Source organism: Lepidochelys kempii, chromosome 17, assembly GCF_965140265.1.
Source record: "Lepidochelys kempii isolate rLepKem1 chromosome 17, rLepKem1.hap2, whole genome shotgun sequence".
Classification (NCBI taxonomy): domain Eukaryota; kingdom Metazoa; phylum Chordata; order Testudines; family Cheloniidae; genus Lepidochelys; species Lepidochelys kempii.
In genome coordinates, this window is record NC_133272.1 from 19120549 (window position 1) to 19138542 (window position 17994).

The 17994-nt window shown below is 52.7% G+C and overlaps 1 protein-coding gene across 2 annotated transcripts; it reads left to right on the plus strand.

Annotated features, from left to right (window-relative positions):
* Positions 1–301: 301 nt before the first annotated feature.
* On the plus strand, positions 302–13923 carry PRKRIP1 (PRKR interacting protein 1). 2 transcript variants are annotated; one of them, XR_012155382.1, is made up of 7 exons: positions 302–502; positions 3854–3932; positions 6352–6452; positions 7316–7401; positions 9127–9194; positions 9777–9969; positions 13182–13267. XR_012155382.1 is itself a non-coding variant. In XM_073315247.1 (6 exons), exons 1-6 carry the CDS (start codon positions 383–385, stop codon positions 13292–13294), a joined length of 567 nt encoding a protein of 188 aa, XP_073171348.1. In that variant the 5' UTR covers positions 325–382; the 3' UTR covers positions 13295–13923. The 2 variants fall into 2 exon arrangements, 1 of the variants encoding a protein (XP_073171348.1); XM_073315247.1 differs by lacking the exon at positions 9777–9969 and having other exon boundaries at positions 325–502; positions 13182–13923.
* Positions 13924–17994: the final 4071 nt, after the last annotated feature.

Consider the following 17994-nt stretch of genomic DNA (forward strand, 5'->3'; position numbering starts at 1 on the left):
CAGCTGAACAGTTGAGCGTCCAGACATGGCTTGAAGGGCTGCGAGTGGCAGGGACGGCCCGGCCCGGCTCTAACCCGGCTGGGGCTGGGGGAATGGCTCAGCTCTGGGATTAGCTGCCTGGGGGCTGTGTCTACACTGTCCACGCTACAGCGCTGTAGCGCCGGTGTGTAAACACCGCGGCCCCGGGGGCGAGCCGGAGCCCGCAGGCGGCCCTACGAGAGCACGGGCGGGCCCCCGGCTCTGAGCGGCGAGGAGAGCTCGGCCCGCCCGCCCGGGGCTCGCCTCGGCTCGGCTCGGCTCGGCTCCTGAGCCGCGGCCCGTCGCCGCCGGGACGTCATCAGCAGGGGCCGGGCGGGCCCAGCGCTGCCGGCAGAGGCCGGAGATGGCGGCGCCCTCGGCCCCGCGGCCGCCCCGGCCCCGCAAGGAGCCGCAGCCGCTGGTCATCCCCCGGAGCGCGGCCGAGGAGCAGCGGCTGCGGCTGGAGCGGCTCATGAAGAACCCGGTGAGCCGCGCCGAGCCCCCGGCCCGACCCTCCCTGCCTGCCCCGGCCCGGCCCGACCCTCCCGCCCGACCTCGGCCCCCCACCTCGGCCCCCGGCCCTCCCGCCCGACCTCGGCCCCCGGCCCGGCCCGACCCTCCCTGCCTGCCCCGGCCCCCCACCTCGGCCCCCGACCCTCCCGCCCGACCTCGGCCCCCCACCTCGGCCCCCGGCCCTGCCCGGCCCGACCCTCCCGCCCGACCTCGGCCCCCGGCCCGGCCCGACCCTCCCTGCCTGCCCCGGCCCCGACCCTCCCGCCCGACCTCGGCCCCCCACCTCGGCCCCCGGCCCGGCCCGGCCCGACCCTCCCGCCCGACCTCGGCCCCCCACCTCGGCCCCCGGCCCTGCCCGGCCCGACCCTCCCGCCCGACCTCGGCCCCCCACCTCGGCCCCCGGCCCGGCCCGACCCTCCCGCCCGCCCCGGCCCCCCACCTCGGCCCCCGGCCCTGCCCGGCCCGACCCTCCCGCCCGACCTCGGCCCGGCCCGACCCTCCCGCCCGCCCCGGCCCCCCACCTCGGCCCCCGGCCCGGCCCGACCCTCCCGCCCGACCTCGGCCCCCGGCCCGGCCCGACCCTCCCTGCCTGCCCCAGCCCCGACCCTCCCGCCCGACCTCGGCCCCCCACCTCGGCCCCCGGCCCGGCCCGGCCCGACCCTCCCGCCCGACCTCGGCCCCCCACCTCGGCCCCCGGCCCTGCCCGGCCCGACCCTCCCGCCCGACCTCGGCCCGGCCCGACCCTCCCGCCCGCCCCGGCCCCCCACCTCGGCCCCCGGCCCGACCCTCCCGCCCGACCTCGGCCCCCGGCCCGACCCTCCCTGCCTGCCCCGGCCCGGCCCGACCCTCCCTGCCTGCCCCGGCCCGGCCCGGCCCGACCCTCCCTGCCTGCCCCGGCCCGACCCGGCCCGACCCTCCCTGCCTGCCCCGGCCCGACCCTCCCTGCCTGCCCCGGCCCGACCCTCCCTGCCTGCCCCGGCCCGGCCCGGCCCGACCCTCCCTGCCTGCCCCGGCCCGGCCCGGCCCGACCCTCCCTGCCTGCCCCGGCCCGGCCCGACCCTCCCTGCCTGCCCCGGCCCGGCCCGGCCCGACCCTCCCTGCCTGCCCCGGCCCGGCCCGGCCCGACCCTCCCTGCCTGCCCCGGCCCGGCCCGGCCCGACCCTCCCTGCCTGCCCCGGCCCGGCCCGGCCCGACCCTCCCTGCCTGCCCCGGCCCGGCCCGACCCTCCCGCCCGCCCCGGCCCCCCACCTCGGCCCCCGGCCCTGCCCGGCCCGACCCTCCCGCCCGACCTCGGCCCCCGGCCCGGCCCGACCCTCCCTCCCGACCTCGGCCCCCCACCTCGGCCCCCGGCCCGACCCTCCCTGCCTGCCCCAGCCCCGACCCTCCCTCCCGACCTCGGCCCCCCATCTCGGCCCCCGGCCCGGCCCGACCCTCCCGCCCGACCTCGGCCCCCCACCTCGGCCCCCGGCCCGGCCCGACCCTCCCGCCCGACCTCGGCCCCCCACCTCGGCCCCCGGCCCGACCCTCCCTGCCTGCCCCAGCCCCGACCCTCCCTCCCGACCTCGGCCCCCGGCCCGACCCTCCCTGCCTTCCCCGGCCCGGCCCCGACCTCGGCCCGACCCTCCCTCCCGACCTCGACCCCCCGCCCGACCCTCCCTGCCTTCCCCGGCCCGGCCCTCCCTCCGCCTGGCCCGGCCCGGCCCTCCCTCCCTTACCCAGCCCTGGCCCGACCCCCCCTGCCGGCCCCGACCCTGACCCTCCCTCCCGACCTCGGCCCCCCACGCCCGACCCTCCCTGCCTTACCCGGCCCCGGCCCGACCTCGGCCCCCGCCCTGGCCTGACCCTCCCTCCCTTACCCGGCCTCGGCCTCGGCCTGACCTCGCCCCCCGGCTTGAGCCGGCCCCCACTGACCCGCCCCGGCCTGACCCTCCCTGGCGGCCCCGGGCCCGGACCCCGCCTCCCGGCCCGACCTCGCCCCCCAGCCTGAGCCGGTCCCCACTTACTCGCCCCGGCCTGAGCCTCCCTCCCGGCCCCGATCCCCCGGCCTGACCCACCCCGCCCGGGCCCCCACTGACCCGCCCCAGCCTGACCCCCCCCCAGCCCGGCCCCCCGGCCCCCACTGACCCGCCCCGGCCCCCCAGCCTGAGCCGGCCCCCACTGACCTGCCCCGGCCTGACCCTCCCTCTTGGCCCCGGACCCCCGGCCTGAGCCGCCACCCGCCCTGGCCCCGGCCCGGCCTGAGCCTCCCTCCCGGCCCCCCTGGCTTTAGCTGCCTCTCTCCCCCCCCCCGGCCTGGCCCGGCCCGGCCCGGCCCCGGCCTCCCAGGCTGACCCGCTCCCCACTGACCCGGCCTGGCCCCTGCCTGACCCCGGACTGACCCGCCCCCCTCCCAGCCCCCTGGACTGATCCCCATCCCAGCCCCTGACCTGACCAGCCCCCCCAGCTGACCCGCCACGACCGAGTCTTCTGGCCTGGCCCCCGGACTGACCCACTGCACCGAGCCCAGACTGATTCTTTCCCCCCTTTCCCCCTGCCTGGGGTACCCCAGCCCCCCCTCTCCTGAACCAAACTCCCTTTCCCTGACCCTCCTCCCTCTGCTGGGTGGCTTGGACCACACCCCTCTCCCACAGGACTGGTTCCACCTGGTACTGCCCCCACCATCTCTGTCCTGGGGCACCCTGATCCCACCTCTGGGAACTAATTCCCCCTTGCTGCCCAGGACCATCCCAACCCTTTTCCCCAAACTGGAGTTGCTCCCTGTGATGGGGGCCCAAACCGACTCCCTGGGACTGGGTCCCCAGCAGGAACAACCTCTCTCCTTGTGTTGGAGGCCTAGATCAACCCCCCCACCCCACCCAGGACTGATCCCCTATACCCCTTGGCTGGGGGCACCTCAGTCCCTCCTCCCCGGCAGACTGATTCCCCCATATCTCTGTGATTGGGGCGTCCTGATTCTCCTCCTCCCCCCCCTCCCCGCCTGGGGGGGGAACTGGTTCCCCCATGCCCTGTCTTGGGTAGACACCGTAACCCTCCTTTGTGTTTGTTGGGAGGAAATCCCAAATTCAGTATGTTTGTGGGGGGGGTGGCTGGCACTGACCTCCAGTTCCCATTCTGGGGGTACACCCTGACTCCTGTCCCCTGGGGCCACTGATCCCCAATTCTTCTGCTGGGGGAGAAGAGCTAGCACGGTTCTGCTTCCACTAAGGTCTGTGCTGACATGGAGAGATTCCACCATTGGGCGTGTATCAACTTTCGTTAATGCATTAAACCTTCACTCTCTGCCCAGAGGAGATATTGATGGTTGGCTTGTTTCTTATTGTAGGATAAGACTGTTCCAATTCCTGAAAAACTAAATGAATGGGCACCACGCCCTCCCCCGGAATTTGTGAGAGATGTTATGGGTAAGGGCACTATTCTTCAGTTTTTTGATCGAATGGCCTAATCCTAGATGAATGTGTAATAAAGACAGGGGAGAGAGCTCTTCTGCTGTCTACCTTTGTTAAGAAAAGCAGCCAGGGACATGCTTTTGGTCACATTTTTCCAAGTTCTTTTTATTAGTCTATGTTGTGGCTGTTTATTTTCAGAGTGAAATGTGAACAGCACCTAAGCCTCCCCAGAAAGGAGGGTGCACTTCTGACTGTGTGGGTAAAGGCAAGGTGCTGCTGTATCGATAGTAAGTAGTAACTCTGTCCTCCTCTAGGATCTCAAAGTGCTTCGGAGATACTAATTCAGACCTGTTTTGGGACCGTGTCTCTGTTAAGTACTTTGCTGAATTGAGGCCTTAAAGAGGTGGTTTAGCAATCAAAGGGAAGGGACCGACCCTGCAGTGAGAGTCCGGGAGCAGGTTGATGCCAGAAAGAGGGAACTCCAAGGATCACTTTAAAAGAAAATGCGGGGGGGAGCCAATTATAACTCTAATACCATTATTGCCATAAAAGGATGTGTGGTGAGTAGACTACAAAGGCTTCATTACCACTGTATTTGCTCTACCTTCCTGACTTTGTATAAGATCTAGCGATGTATTTGGAAAAGGAGGGTGGCGGGGGAGGGACTGGTCTGTGTGTGCATAGCAGGACAAGATGCCCAGTCAACCTACCATTACTTGAAACAGGCTGGGAGATGAGTGAGTCTCCATGGCCCATTCGGCTGAGACTGATGGCAAGAGGTCTAGTGAATGAATTAATGGAGGTGATGGTTTTGTGATGTGGGCTGCTGACCAACAGAAACTGGACTGAGCCACTGGGTGTCTCATAGCTCACTCTGGCTTTCAAACCGTGTTGATCTTGGCTGGATAAAAATCGATGATAAAGATATGCAGTTACCAACTTGTGATGGTCTTTACTTCCTACAATCCCTCAGTCAGTTGTATCCCATAGGCATCCATTTGGGAGCGTCTTAGACCAGGGACATTTTTACAACTGGAGTTTTGTTAAACTCAGTCTCCAAACACAAGCCCCAGGGCTGCTGAGTCCTTTCAGAGCTCAGTGGACTCTGCTGCTGCACCCTGGGCCATTCCCTTTGATCTTCTCTGCAGATGTCAGTGCTTAAAGGGGCAGAATTTAGGTGAATCTTACTCTGACCTTCCCTTAGGAGGTGCTATGTATACAGTGTGACACGTTTTGGGCCCTTTGGGGTGTTGCCTGATGTGCTGGGGTGCCACTGAGTCAGCCTATTCTGCCAGCCTGGGTCCCCTTTACCCAGCCTTGCTGGGCTAGGCTCACAAGCCTCTTCCAGCCAAGCACACAGGTAGGGCCACACCCAGATGCACAGAGAGATAGAGATCCGCTCTGGAAAGAGTCAGCCTTAGGGGCTTGCCCCAACACTCTGGTGCCCGCTCCCTTTAAGGGGCACAAACCCAAAGGTTTTATGAAGTTCACCCCTGCCCTCAGTCTGGAGGGAAATATGCCCAACTTCTTCCTCCCCACCCCTGGTTAGAAATTACCTAAACTGGGTTATATTATAAACAAGAAATAAGCGTATTAACTACAAAAGGTGAATTTTAAGTGAATATAAGAGATATAGAACAAAGCAGATTACTGAGCAAATAAACCAAAGTACGCAAGCTAAGCTCAATATACTTAAGAAACAGGTTACAAAATATAAATTCTCACCCTAAATGTTATTTTAGGCAGGTTGCAAAGTTACTGCGATTCAGAGTTCCAGTTATAGTCCTTTTCAGACTGGACCCCTGTCTGTCTGCTCCCACCCCCCCCTTCCCTTCAGGTGGCTTTAGCAGTCCGTCGTCTTGGGCAGACAGGCCATGGAGAGGAGGAGCCACATTTGCCTTCCTCCCCACCCTTAAATAGGATTTACATAAGGTGGGAGTCCTTTGTTACCCAAACTTGACCCCCCCCCCCTTCCCTTCCAGTGGGAAGTTACAAGAAATCCCAGGTAATGTTTAGTATCCGGTGACAAGACCACCTGACTCTGTAGTATCACAGTATGTCCGCAGGAAGGCCAAGCCTTTTCACAGTCCATTGTCCTTGCTGGTGGGTCATCAGCCCCGTCTGACTTTTCAAATTTGTTGTACCTGAAATGTTAGCAGTGGGCATCGCCCAAAGTAGCATAGTTGAAATACAGATACGTAGTCAATATTCCTAACTTCAGATACAGAAATGACATAGGCATACAAATTGGATAATCACATTCAGTAAATTATAACCTTTCCAATGATATCTTACATGAGCCATCTTGTATAAAGTACATCTCAGTTATGTCCTATTCATATCATAAGCATATTTTCATAAAGAATATGGAGTGAAACGTCACATACAATACTAAGAGTAGCAGACTATCTAATGATCCTTGTGCCATTGGCAGGTTCTAGTGCTGGAGCCGGCAGTGGGGAATTCCATGTGTACCGACATCTTCGTCGGCGAGAGTACCAGAGGCAGGATTTCATGGATGCCATGGCTGAGAAGGTAAGCGGGCCCCTTATTGCGGTCAGTTGTCTGATTACTCAGTGTTCATTGCACTCTTTTTCTAAGAGTGTGAAATCAGATGAACTTCAAGGTGGCTGTTTTTCCTAATATGGGATATGTGTGGAAAACCAGCAATAACACATCTGGCTCTTTGCATCAGACCATGCCATCCTCTCTCTGTAGTGGGGGACCCTGCTGGAGGTGGACTAAGCCAGAGTGCTTATGCCCCCATTCCCAGTTATGACTTTAAAATGCTTTAAAAATCAATAGAAACATGAGTAGATTCTTCCCAGCCAACAAAGTGAGCAGCATTGATTATGCTTCCTTGGTTAGCAGCCCTCGACTTACAAGGACAGCATCAAAACAAGTACATCTATAAAGTCAGGAATCAAAAACTGCACGCTCCTGGGCTTGCTCTTAAGGCCTGGACCAGGGATGCATTAGCACTGCTGTCCCATGGATCTTTGTCCTTCAGTTGATTCCCCCTTTCAGCACATCTTTCAAAGTCAGTTGATTCGTATGTTGCTGCTGGTGTCTTCCATGTTGTTCCCTCATTTTTTGCTATATAATTTTCTAGGTCCGAATCCTCAGGTTCTTGCTGCAATTGATGTTGATTAGGTCCCCACCCCCTCCCCTTTCCCCTTCCCCTCTCAGTTAAGGGTCTTGGAATTTGGCTGTTAAATTTTATAAAGAACATTTTTCTCATCGATACACATTTTTAAATATAAAAAGGCACCCACACCAAACCTGCTGGCAAATCTTTCCAGTGTGTCTGCTAAGAGACTTCTCCCTACATTGAAGTATAATTTATATAATCACATTTTGTTTAGATTGTAACCAAAATGTCATCTGGTCAATTGCAGCAAAAACTGGATGAGGAATACCAGAAGAAACTGGAGAAGAATAAGATGATTGCAGAGGAGCAGACAGCAAAACGCAGAAGGAAGCGGTGAGAGCAAACTGTTCCCAGGAGACAGAACATAGAAACTCTAAATGCTTTATGTCCTGCCTGTAGCTACATACTTTGGCTAAATGCTGTCTTCCGCTGTCCAGATCTTTCAGCTCAGATGTCTGGCTACAGAGATCAGTTTCAAAAGTGTGGCCATTAAAAGTTTCTTAAGTGAGAGTCTGTAGCACTTGGCGCCAAGAACTTTAAGTTCAGAAAACAACTGTGCATCTTGAGTATTTGCAGGGGTACGAGCCTGCAGGGAAAAAGCCGACAACTTTGTAGATCAGCGTTCCATATAAATCATCATGATTTATCCAGCTCCTTGTTTCATGTGGATGCTCAGAAAGACTGCAGATCAGATTTACTACGTTAGTTGACTATTTAAGTCATCAGTACTGTGTGTGCTCTCTTATACCAGTATTGAATTTAGCTCTGAAAATATACCAAATATATGGTTTCAGAGTAACAGCCGTGTTAGTCTGTATTCGCAAAAAGAAAAGGAGTACTAGATAAGATATTACCAGCAGGAGAGTGGGGTGGGGGAGAGAGAACCTTTTGTAGTGATAAACACCCATTTTTTTTCATGGTCTGTGTGTATAAAAACATCTTCTGTATTTTGCACAGTATGTATCCGATGAAGTGAGCTGTAGCTCACAAAAGCTTATGCTCGAATAAATTGGTTAGTCTCTAAGGTGCCACAAGTACTCCTTTTCTTTATACCAAATATATGGAACCACTGGTTAATGTGAAATATTTAAAACCACATTATAACTGACTGCCATCCATCAGCATGTATGAGATTGACACACACAAATTCCTGTTAACAAGCGTGCTCCAGGAATTGTATCGGAATGATGGAGGCATGTGAAGTCTGCAATTTTTGTTTAGTACAGTGTCTTTTTAAAACATCCTGGCAACCTAGAGGACTGAATTTTCAGAGGTGTTGAGCCCCTGCAGCTTCTATTCACTACCACTGGAGGCCAGTGTTCAGTTTTCTAGTGCCTGAAAGGTGCTACCAGCTGTTGAAAGGCCTGTGAAATCAGTTGCTGGTCTCAGTTAATGTATCTGCACAAGTATCCACATCACAAACAGCCTTGTCACCCTTGACTCTTACTGGTCCCTTGTCAGCATTCTTGACATAAGGGCCAAGGAGAGAATGAGCTCTGGAGACTGAAATTCCCTCCTACGCCTAGAGGTGCTGCCTTTAGGGTAGAGCTGAAGCATGCTGCTGGGGAGATGAGTTTGTAATAGGTCAGTGTAGTTAGAGAGATGATTTCAAGTTAAAAACTTGTATATAAAAAATTTAACACCCTTTTTTTTTTTTTTTTTAATGTTCGGCTTTTAACAAACTGACTTTGCCATTCTGTTCGCTTTTTGGGCTTTTTATCTTGGATAATGAAAATAGATGAGTCACGTTCATTTTTGTTTTGTGTCTGTTCCATTTTCAGGTTCTCCTGTACTAGCATGTGGGTTGCAAGTCCGGGAAATGGCTAAAAAACAAAGTTTTAAGTTGGAATAAAAATCACTTGGGAACATTTCTGTTGGTCTTGTTTTGTCAAACTTCGCTCTCACTAAGCGGAAATTTGAGGCCAGATTTGACCTGAACTTGGCTTTTAAAGGCCAAGTTTCAAACCTGACAGCAGCATATCGTCTAACACATTAAAATGTGCCACGAGATCGAAATGCTGGAATTTGCACACTCAAGTGTGTTTTCTTGTTTTACAGCCAGAAGTTAAAAGAGAAGAAACTGCTGGCTAAGAAAAGTAAACTTGGGCAAAAGAAGCAGCAAGAAGGTCAGTGGAATAGAGTTTTCCCCTTTTTTGGGGCTCAGTTCTGCTCTCCAATACAAGGGCAATAGCTGACTTTTTTATTTTATTTTATTTTTTTCCCACTGCTGAGCCTGCAGTTTGTGCCTGTGTGATGGAGGACAAGCTAAGCTGTTAAACTTGAAATTTCAGTATAATTTTCAAAATCCCCATTGAAATTCACTTAGGCGGGGACTAAGCTGTAAATCACGTGGGATATGTCCATGCAGCAGCTGAGGGAGACAGACACGCTAGCTCTGCTCCAGCTAGTCGAGTAACAGTAGCTATGTGGACAGAACGGCACAGACTCCCCCACCACAATACAGACCAAGAGGGTTGAGCGGGCGTGTCCGCGGCCCACGCTGCAATGTCCACACCGCTATTTTTAGTGTGCTAACTTGAGCAGAACTAGCGCGTCTGTCTGTCCGGGCTGGGGAGCAGTCTCCCTGCTGCAATGTGGACATATCCTTAGGTGCTTCTGAAAATGTTACCCTTCATTCAGAATATCGCAGACCTACAAACTGGTTCCATTTGCTCCTTAACTGCAGCAAACGTTGGTGTTTTCCTCAGGTGATGCTGTTGCAAATGTTTTGGCTCAGTCAAACCGAGAACTTGCAGAATTAGAGCATTTTACAAAAGGCATTTTTTAAAAGGAATCGGACTACATGAAAATAGTCTTGCGCATTGAGGACAGGACAGAAAAATTAGAACCACACTGAGGAAAAAACTTCATACTGTGTGGCCAGCCAGAAACTGACTTACGGTAGGTACTGCATGTAAAAGAGTGGTCTATTCAGTACCAGCTGCGTTCCACATATAGAAAGAAACATCCAAAATTCTATAGTTCTTCTGTTTAAATCTGGAAAATTAGGTATTTTAGTCAGATCAAGATCACTGATTTGAGAATCCACCACTTGCTGACTAGGTAGCCCTAGCAAGAGCACTATAACTTTCTTTTCTTAGAAATAACTGCACTTTGTGGCTTTGAATTATGATTCCCCAGGAAGTCTTTGAGGGCTGTAGCTATGCTGACAGGTTTGCTAGATGTGTGAATATTTCTGCTTTTAAAGAACACATCTCTTTGAACCTGACATTTGCCAGCCTGTGACCTATTAAATCAGAGGGTCAATCCTTGGCGTACTTCCTCTGAAGTGACACTACAGGTGGATTTGGTCCCTTTGAACTCAGTTCGTTACTTTGTTGTGGAGCTTGATCTTGAGGGGAATGTAAATTTCAGTGTCTTTATTTTGACTAGTGTCATATTTAACTAAAATTATGTACTGGTGAGGGTGGAATTTGCTGCATCAGGGACTGGTGATGTGATGAGTCTTTCACATCTAGGGTATTGGTCTGAACTAGCATCACAGTTGGCTCTAACTGGCAGCCATCTTGGAAGCCTCAGCAAAGATCACGCTCCCCTCTGTCTTCTAGAGAGAGCCCTTCCAAAGCAAAGTGGAAGCTTATTGGTTGGATTGGGTAGGGAAGCTTGTTCTCTGAATAAATAGGACTTCAGTCTCCAGGACTGTGAATCCAACTACTGTCACCTTCACTTTGGTTTTTTTTAAATAAAGTATGGTGCCTAATATCAAGTGGCATTACACAGCTTCACCAGTTGGTGGTATCAAACTACTAAAAAAATATCCCACCACCAACCTCAGCCTGGTCCAGTCCACACAAGAGATCCACTTCCTGGACACTACAGTGCTAATAAACAATGGTCACATAAACACCACCCTATACCGGAAACCTACTGACCGCTATTCCTACCTGCATGCTTCCAGCTTTCACCCTGACCACACCACACGATCCATCGTCTACAGCCAAGCTCTGCGATACAACCGCATTTGCTCCAACCCCTCAGACAGAGACAAACACCCACAAGATCTCTGTCAAGCTTTCTTACAACTACAATACCCACCTGCAGAAGTAAAGAAACAGATTGATAGAGCCAGAAGAGTTCCCAGAAGTTACCTACTACAGGACAGGCCTAACAAAGAAAATAACAGAACGCCACTAGCCGTCACCTTCAGCCCCCAACTAAAACCCCTCCAACGCATTATTAAGGATCTACAACCTATCCTAAAGGATGACCCAACACTCTCACAAATCTTGGGAGACAGGCCAGTCCTTGCCTACAGACAGCCCCGCAACCTGAAGCAAATACTCACCAACAACCACATACCACACAACAGAACCACTAACCCAGGAACTTATCCTTGCAACAAAGCCCGTTGCCAATTGTGCCCACATATCTATTCAGGGGACACCATCACAGGGCCTAATAACATCAGCCACACTATCAGAGGCTCGTTCACCTGCACATCCACCAATGTGATATATGCCATCATGTGCCAGCAATGCCCCTCTGCCATGTACATTGGTCAAACTGGACAGTCTCTACGTAAAAGAATAAATGGACACAAATCAGATGTCAAGAATTATAACATTCATAAACCAGTCGGAGAACACTTCAATCTCTCTGGTCACGCAATCACAGACATGAAGGTCGCTATCTTAAAACAAAAAAAGTTCAAATCCAGACTCCAGCAAGAAACTGCTGAATTGGAATTCATTTGCAAATTGGATACTATTAATTTAGGCTTAAATAGAGACTGGGAGTGGCTAAGTCATTATGCAAGGTAGCCTATTTCCTCTTGTTTTTTCCTACCCCCCCCCCCCCCCCCAGATGCTCTGGTTTAACTTGGATTTAAACTTGGAGAGTGGTCAGTTTGGATGAGCTATTACCAGCAGGAGAGTGAGTTTGTGTGTGTACGGGGGTGGGGGAATGTGAGAAAACCTGGATTTGTGCTGGAAATGGCCCACCTTAATTATCATGCACATTGTAGGGAGAATGGTCACTTTGGATGGGCTATCACCAGCAGGAGAGTGAATTTGTGTGGGGGGTGGAGGGTGAGAAAACCTGGATTTGTGCTGGAAATGGCCCAACCTGATGATCACTTTAGATAAGCTATTACCAGCAGGACAGTGGGGTGGGAGGAGGTATTGTTTCATATTCTCTGTGTATATATAAAGTCTGCTGCAGTTTCCACAGTATGCATCCGATAAAGTGAGCTGTAGCTCACGAAAGCTCATGCTCAAATAAATTGGTTAGTCTCTAAGGTGCCACAAGTACTCCTTTTCTTTGTGCAAGGGTTGGCGCTTGGGATGAGTACTGTTGTGTCCTAAACCAATTCAGGTGCAGGAGCTGGAGAGGGGTGATAGGAGGGATTTTTGGATCAAGGGTCATAGAATCATAATCCTAGAATATCAGGGTTGAAAGGGACCTCAGAAGGTCATCTAGTCCAACCCCCTGCTCAAAGCAGGATCAGTCCCCAGTTTTTGCCCCAGATCCTTAAATGGCCCCCCAAGGATTGAACTCACAACCCTGGATTTAGCAGGCTCAAACCACTGAGCTATCCCTCCCCCTATTTTATCCAACCAAAGGTCATCATTGGGGTTCTAAATGGTCCCAGGTCTGGTCCTTCTCCAACAGATTGAAACTTGGGACGCTTTTTCATGAACCTGGTTTGCAACGCATACCCCCAAAGAGCTCAGCATACTCCTAAGCAAGGCCAAACGTGTCAATCTGTTGCAGATCCCAGCGTAGTTATAATAGCTGTGATCTTGAACGGGCATTACCTAGTGGTACGAGGCGTGCTAGTAATTAGGAGCAATGGGATACAAATAAGAAGATGTAGCTGCAGGTGTGTGAGGGAGTATTCCTGACAGTGAGATTTTTTGGGTGCACCTATCATTTCACTTGGAAGCCTGTCCCATGGGGCCTTTAAAATTTAACTGAACCAAGTGTTGGTAAATACATGGTAGAGAGCAATCCTGCAATGACCCTTTAGGATTGGACAAGGTGGGTAACCTAATAAACTTTTTCTCTTCTAATTTCTGAGGTTAACCTACTGTTTAATACATTGGCGTAGAAGCCTTGTTACAGGTAATCAACATGTTCTCTTTACCCTTTAGAGTCCGACCAGTCTCAAGAGCAACAGACCAGTGAGGAAGAAGATGAGGATACTAAGGAGGAGGAAGAGAAGGAGGAGGATGTAGAAGAGCCCAGCTTTGTGATGGGAAGATGATGATAATGCAGTGGCAGCTGGAAACAACGTTCATTACTTTATGTTCAGGAACACAGAAGCTTTCATCTCAGCTGGACAGAACCCATTAGCATATATTGTACCTGCTTGACAGTGGAGGTGTGACCTTCACATCTGAGTCCCAAAGGCTTTTGGTAGAAGGCTGCCAAATAAGAGTATTTTCATAACTGCTTGTATAACTGCTGTGCAGTCTGCTATAAGGTTGCTCTAACGAGACAGCCACAAGCCTGCGTTACCCTAGAGTTCTTTCTAGCATGGCCCAAAGTGTTTTCTGGCTGAGATCTAAAACATATCCATCAACGTTTAGGGCAGAGTCCACCCTGAAGGCTGTGTACACAACGTTCATTGAAATCAATAGGAATGGGATGTATGACTCTGAGGGCAGAATTTAGCCTGAAGTAAAGATTGGTCTGGGCCTAAACTTCCCCACACTGTGAGTGTTTTCAATTTGGGGTTTTGTATTGGGCCCGTCTCTAACCCAAATAAGTCGGTTTCTGTTGCTAGACGGGTGTGAGAGGTATTTAAACAGAGGAACCCTTTTTTTAATTGCTCAGATGTGCCCTATTACTTTCTTTTAAATTTTTCTAGTAATAAAAAGGGAATGTCTGATTTCCTGTCTTCTCTTATTTGAATGTGATTTAACTAAAACAAGAACCTCTTGCTTGCTGATTTTAAAGCTAGACTGAGGAGTTTTTAAAGTGCATGAACAATACTTTGTTTCATGGAGGTGGGGGGGGAAGTGTGTGAAATTCCAGGAAATCTAGAGTTACGGTAAAGGAGAAATAATTAACACTATGTGGCAATGCTGGGCCATCCCAGCCATGTTTGGATTAAGGGACAAAGAGATCAGTAGTGATACTGACGCTTAACATGGAAATAACAGAGTTGAGACTGTAGGGAGTTGCTGTGTATACTGTGCCTTTAATTTTCTGAGAGGAGGAACTTTTTCTTCTAATTTTTCCAAAAGAAAGTAGGTCTGTAAACACTACAGAGCCAGTCATCTCTTAAGGGGGAGCAGCGTCTCTTTCTGTCCTGCTTTGAACCTTGTGTTGCTGTGTTAAATATTTTGCAGTCCTGAGGTACACACATCCTTCTCTTATAGACTGTCCTGGGGGCGGTCTCGGCAAAAAGGCCCAGCGCTGTGCAGCCTCAGGGTTGACCCACACTAGCAGAGCAGCTTGTCCTGCCACTGCTTGAACTGTGCCGTTATGTGGAGAGTGGACTTTAGGTTTCAGGAGCTGTCAGTGTAGCACCTTCCATCTGCACTGACCAGTTAAACTAAAACAAAACCCATTATTGTGTCCATTGCCTGCACCTTGGATTGAAGAAAACAACTTTTATTTCTTTTTAACTTGGAAGTGCTGGTCATTTTTTGAATGCTTTTAGTCCAAGAGCTATTTTTTTTTCCCCCTCAAGCCTTTGCTGATGCTGAGTTATCTTAAAATAACCTTAAAAGAAAGGGAGACTATTAGATCAGCCCTCAGCATCTGATGTTGCTGTCTGAAAGTTATTTAAATTCCAAGGCTTGTCCTTTGAAGGCATTGTGCAGATTTCCTTTGTGGATGAGGACTGAAAGGTTTTTTCACCCACAGGTGACGGTGTGTTTATCTTTTTTCCTTTTCCTGTGAGCTCATGCGAGAGCTTAGTAATTGCTTTCGCCCACATAGTTGTTGAAGCATTTAGTGTGCTATGATCAGTGGCGTTTCCCCAGGGATCTTGGTACAGACATGAGGTAGGACGCTGTGCCTTCTGCTTGCTCCAAGCAGGCAGAGGGTGGGCAAAATTTCCACACTAGGATGATTTGTAGGTGACAGGTAAAACATAAGTTATTTCCCAGACTGTATGTGGGGAAAGGGAGGAGAGGAGAATGAGTCTCATGAATAACTGTACCCTGAGGCATTGCTTCTCTTCTGAGCTGTCATGTTGCTGGGCTGAATGAAATGAACGGGGTTTTTCATTAATTAAAGGCATGTGTGTCACCTGAGAACTCTTGTCTGAATGGTGAAGATGGACTTGTGTCTATCCCACTACATTAGGGTTCAACTGCATTCAAGCTATGCTGCCTGGTTCTGTCACCTTATGATTCCCTTAATGGCCTATAGTGAATTGTGTATGCACACATCTCCTTCCAAGAACATTAAGCGTGTGTGTGAAACTCAAAGGACTGAAGATGCATGACTGAAGGTGAAATGTGTCCTGCTGTCTCCATCGCTGGCAGTCTTTTGGAGAGCTGAATGTGTGTGTGTGCCATTTCAAGCCATGTTTGGTGTGTGTTGCAAGAAATCCTGCAAGGAACTGTATAAGCTGCTTTAGGGATATGTTTCAAGGGTGTCTCTTACAGGACACAGACATTGTACAGTAAGTATCTATGCAGTATGTCTGCCCCCTGACCGCTAAGAGCACAGTCTGCTGTGGTGATCGTATAAAGGAAAATTAGTATTGTTATCCTCCTCATACAGAAAGGAAAACTGAAGTACAGCAGGGGAAGTGGCTTGTTCTGGGTCCTGTGAAAAATCGGTGGCAGAAACCCAGCTCTCTGGATTTCTAGTCCAAGGCAGTCCCAAATGAGGATTTGTAAAATAAAGGCTACAGTGGTAAAACTGAGCAACTTTCAGCATCTCACCTTGAATGAATGTAAAAATTCAACCTAAATGAAAAGTAAATTAAAATACATATTTATATTATTGTAGGGCTAGGAATTATTTGGATTGGTGCTATCCCTTTAATTGGCTTTTGCTGTGTGTTTTCTCTTCTCTCCCCCCCTCCCTCCCCCAAAGAAAATATGACTTTGACTTTGGGGGTCAAGCTGCCCCATTGTGCTACTTTTTCCTGGTAACTTCTGGTATGGAATGTGAATTTTCCTGCATCTCCTTTTTAAGTAAAGAACTACTCCTGCCTCTTCCCTGCAACACAATCCCCATCCCTGCTCCCTCCTACACGATTTCCAGCAGAGTCTGTAGAGAGAAGGTGCAACCCAGGGCGCCGTGCTCTGCCTTTGTTTCTAATGTACAAAGGGATACTTTCCTGTACTGCAGCCAAAGGTGGAGGTTACTGCCTTTCTGAGTTCATCTCAGCGGGACAAAAAGGGATGTTTTGTAAGGCAGAGGGATGATTGCTGGGGTGCATAATTATTTATTCTACAATAAAGCAACCGGGGTGGTTCTTTCCATTCTATTGAGTCCCTCTTGGCCTCGGTGCAAAGAATAGTGGTTACGTCAGAATAGGCTTGTGATGAAATTTTGATGCAACGGATTTGTCTTTTGATCTTCAAAAAAGCCTCCTTCAACGATTGTAGGCCCTGCAAACATGATTATCCGCTTGGTTGCTCCTGGGTCATTGGCTCTATCTGTGCTTGTATATAGCATGGCCCTGCAGCAGCCCAGTGCACTTCTCAATCTGATCCTTGTAAAACACACAGGGTATGGGCCTGGCCGTGTGGGGCCACTCCGTTCTCACCCCTGTAGTGCTCTGCAGGCAAGGGGCTATGCCTGCAGGGTGCTGGGCCCTGGGGGGCGAGGGTGTCTGCCCCTTGCAAGGTTGGGGAGATTGCCTACTTGTTGGGATTTCCCTGGAGAGTGGGGATGAATAGCGCCAACCCTGCAGTCCCCTTCCTGGCTCTGGGAGCGCGGGTGTTACGCGATCCCCTAGCAGAGAGGTACCCTGGCGTGTGTGGCAGCTGTAGCACCCAGGGCCAGCACTGCAGGGTAGGGGGGACCCTCTGCACACTTCCTGCCCCATCCACTCCTGCCCCCCTGTGGGGAGAGCCCCAAACTCCCACTGGCCCCCTGAGAGAAAACCCCAGATTCCCTTGGCCCCCTCTATGGGGGTGAGCCCCAGACTCCCCCTGGCCCCCGAGGGAAATCCCCAGATTCCCTTGGCCCCCTCTATGGGGGTGAGCCCCAGACTCTCCCCTGGCCCCCGAGAGAAAACCCCAGATTCCCTTGGCCCCCTTTATGGGGGTGAGCCCCAGACTCTCCCCAGCCCCCTCTATGGGGGTGAGCCCCAAACTCCCACTGGCCCCCCGAGAGAAAACCCCAGATTCCCTTAGCCCCCTCTATGGGGGTGAGCCCCAGACTCTCCCCAGCCCCCTCTATGGGGGTGAGCCCCAGACTCCCCCTGGCCCCCCGAGAGAAAACCCCAGATTCCCTTAGCCCCCTCTATGGGGGTGAGCCCCAGACTCTTCCCAGCTCCCTCTATGGGGGAGAGCCCCAGACTCCCCCTGACCCCCGAGAGAAAACCCCAGATTCCCTTAGCCCCCTCTATGGGGGTGAGCCCCAGACTCTCCCCAGCCCCCTCTATGGGGGTGAGCCCCAGACTCCCCCTGGCCCCCGAGGGAAAACCCCAGATTCCCTTGGCCCCCTCTATGGGGGTGAGCCCCAGACTCTCCCCAGCCCCCTCTATGGGGGTGAGCCCCAGACTCCCCCTGGCCCCCGAGGGAAAACCCCAGATTCCCTTGGCCCCCTCTATGGGGGTGAGCCCCAGACTCTCCCCAGCCCCCTCTATGGGGGTGAGCCCCAGACTCCCCCTGGCCCCCGAGGGAAAACCCCAGATTCCCTTGGCCCCCTCTATGGGGGTGAGCCCCAGACTCTCCCCAGCCCCCTCTATGGGGGTGAGCCCCAGACTCCCCCTGGCCCCCCGAGAGAAAACCCCAGATTCCCTTGGCCCCCTCTATGGGGCTGAGC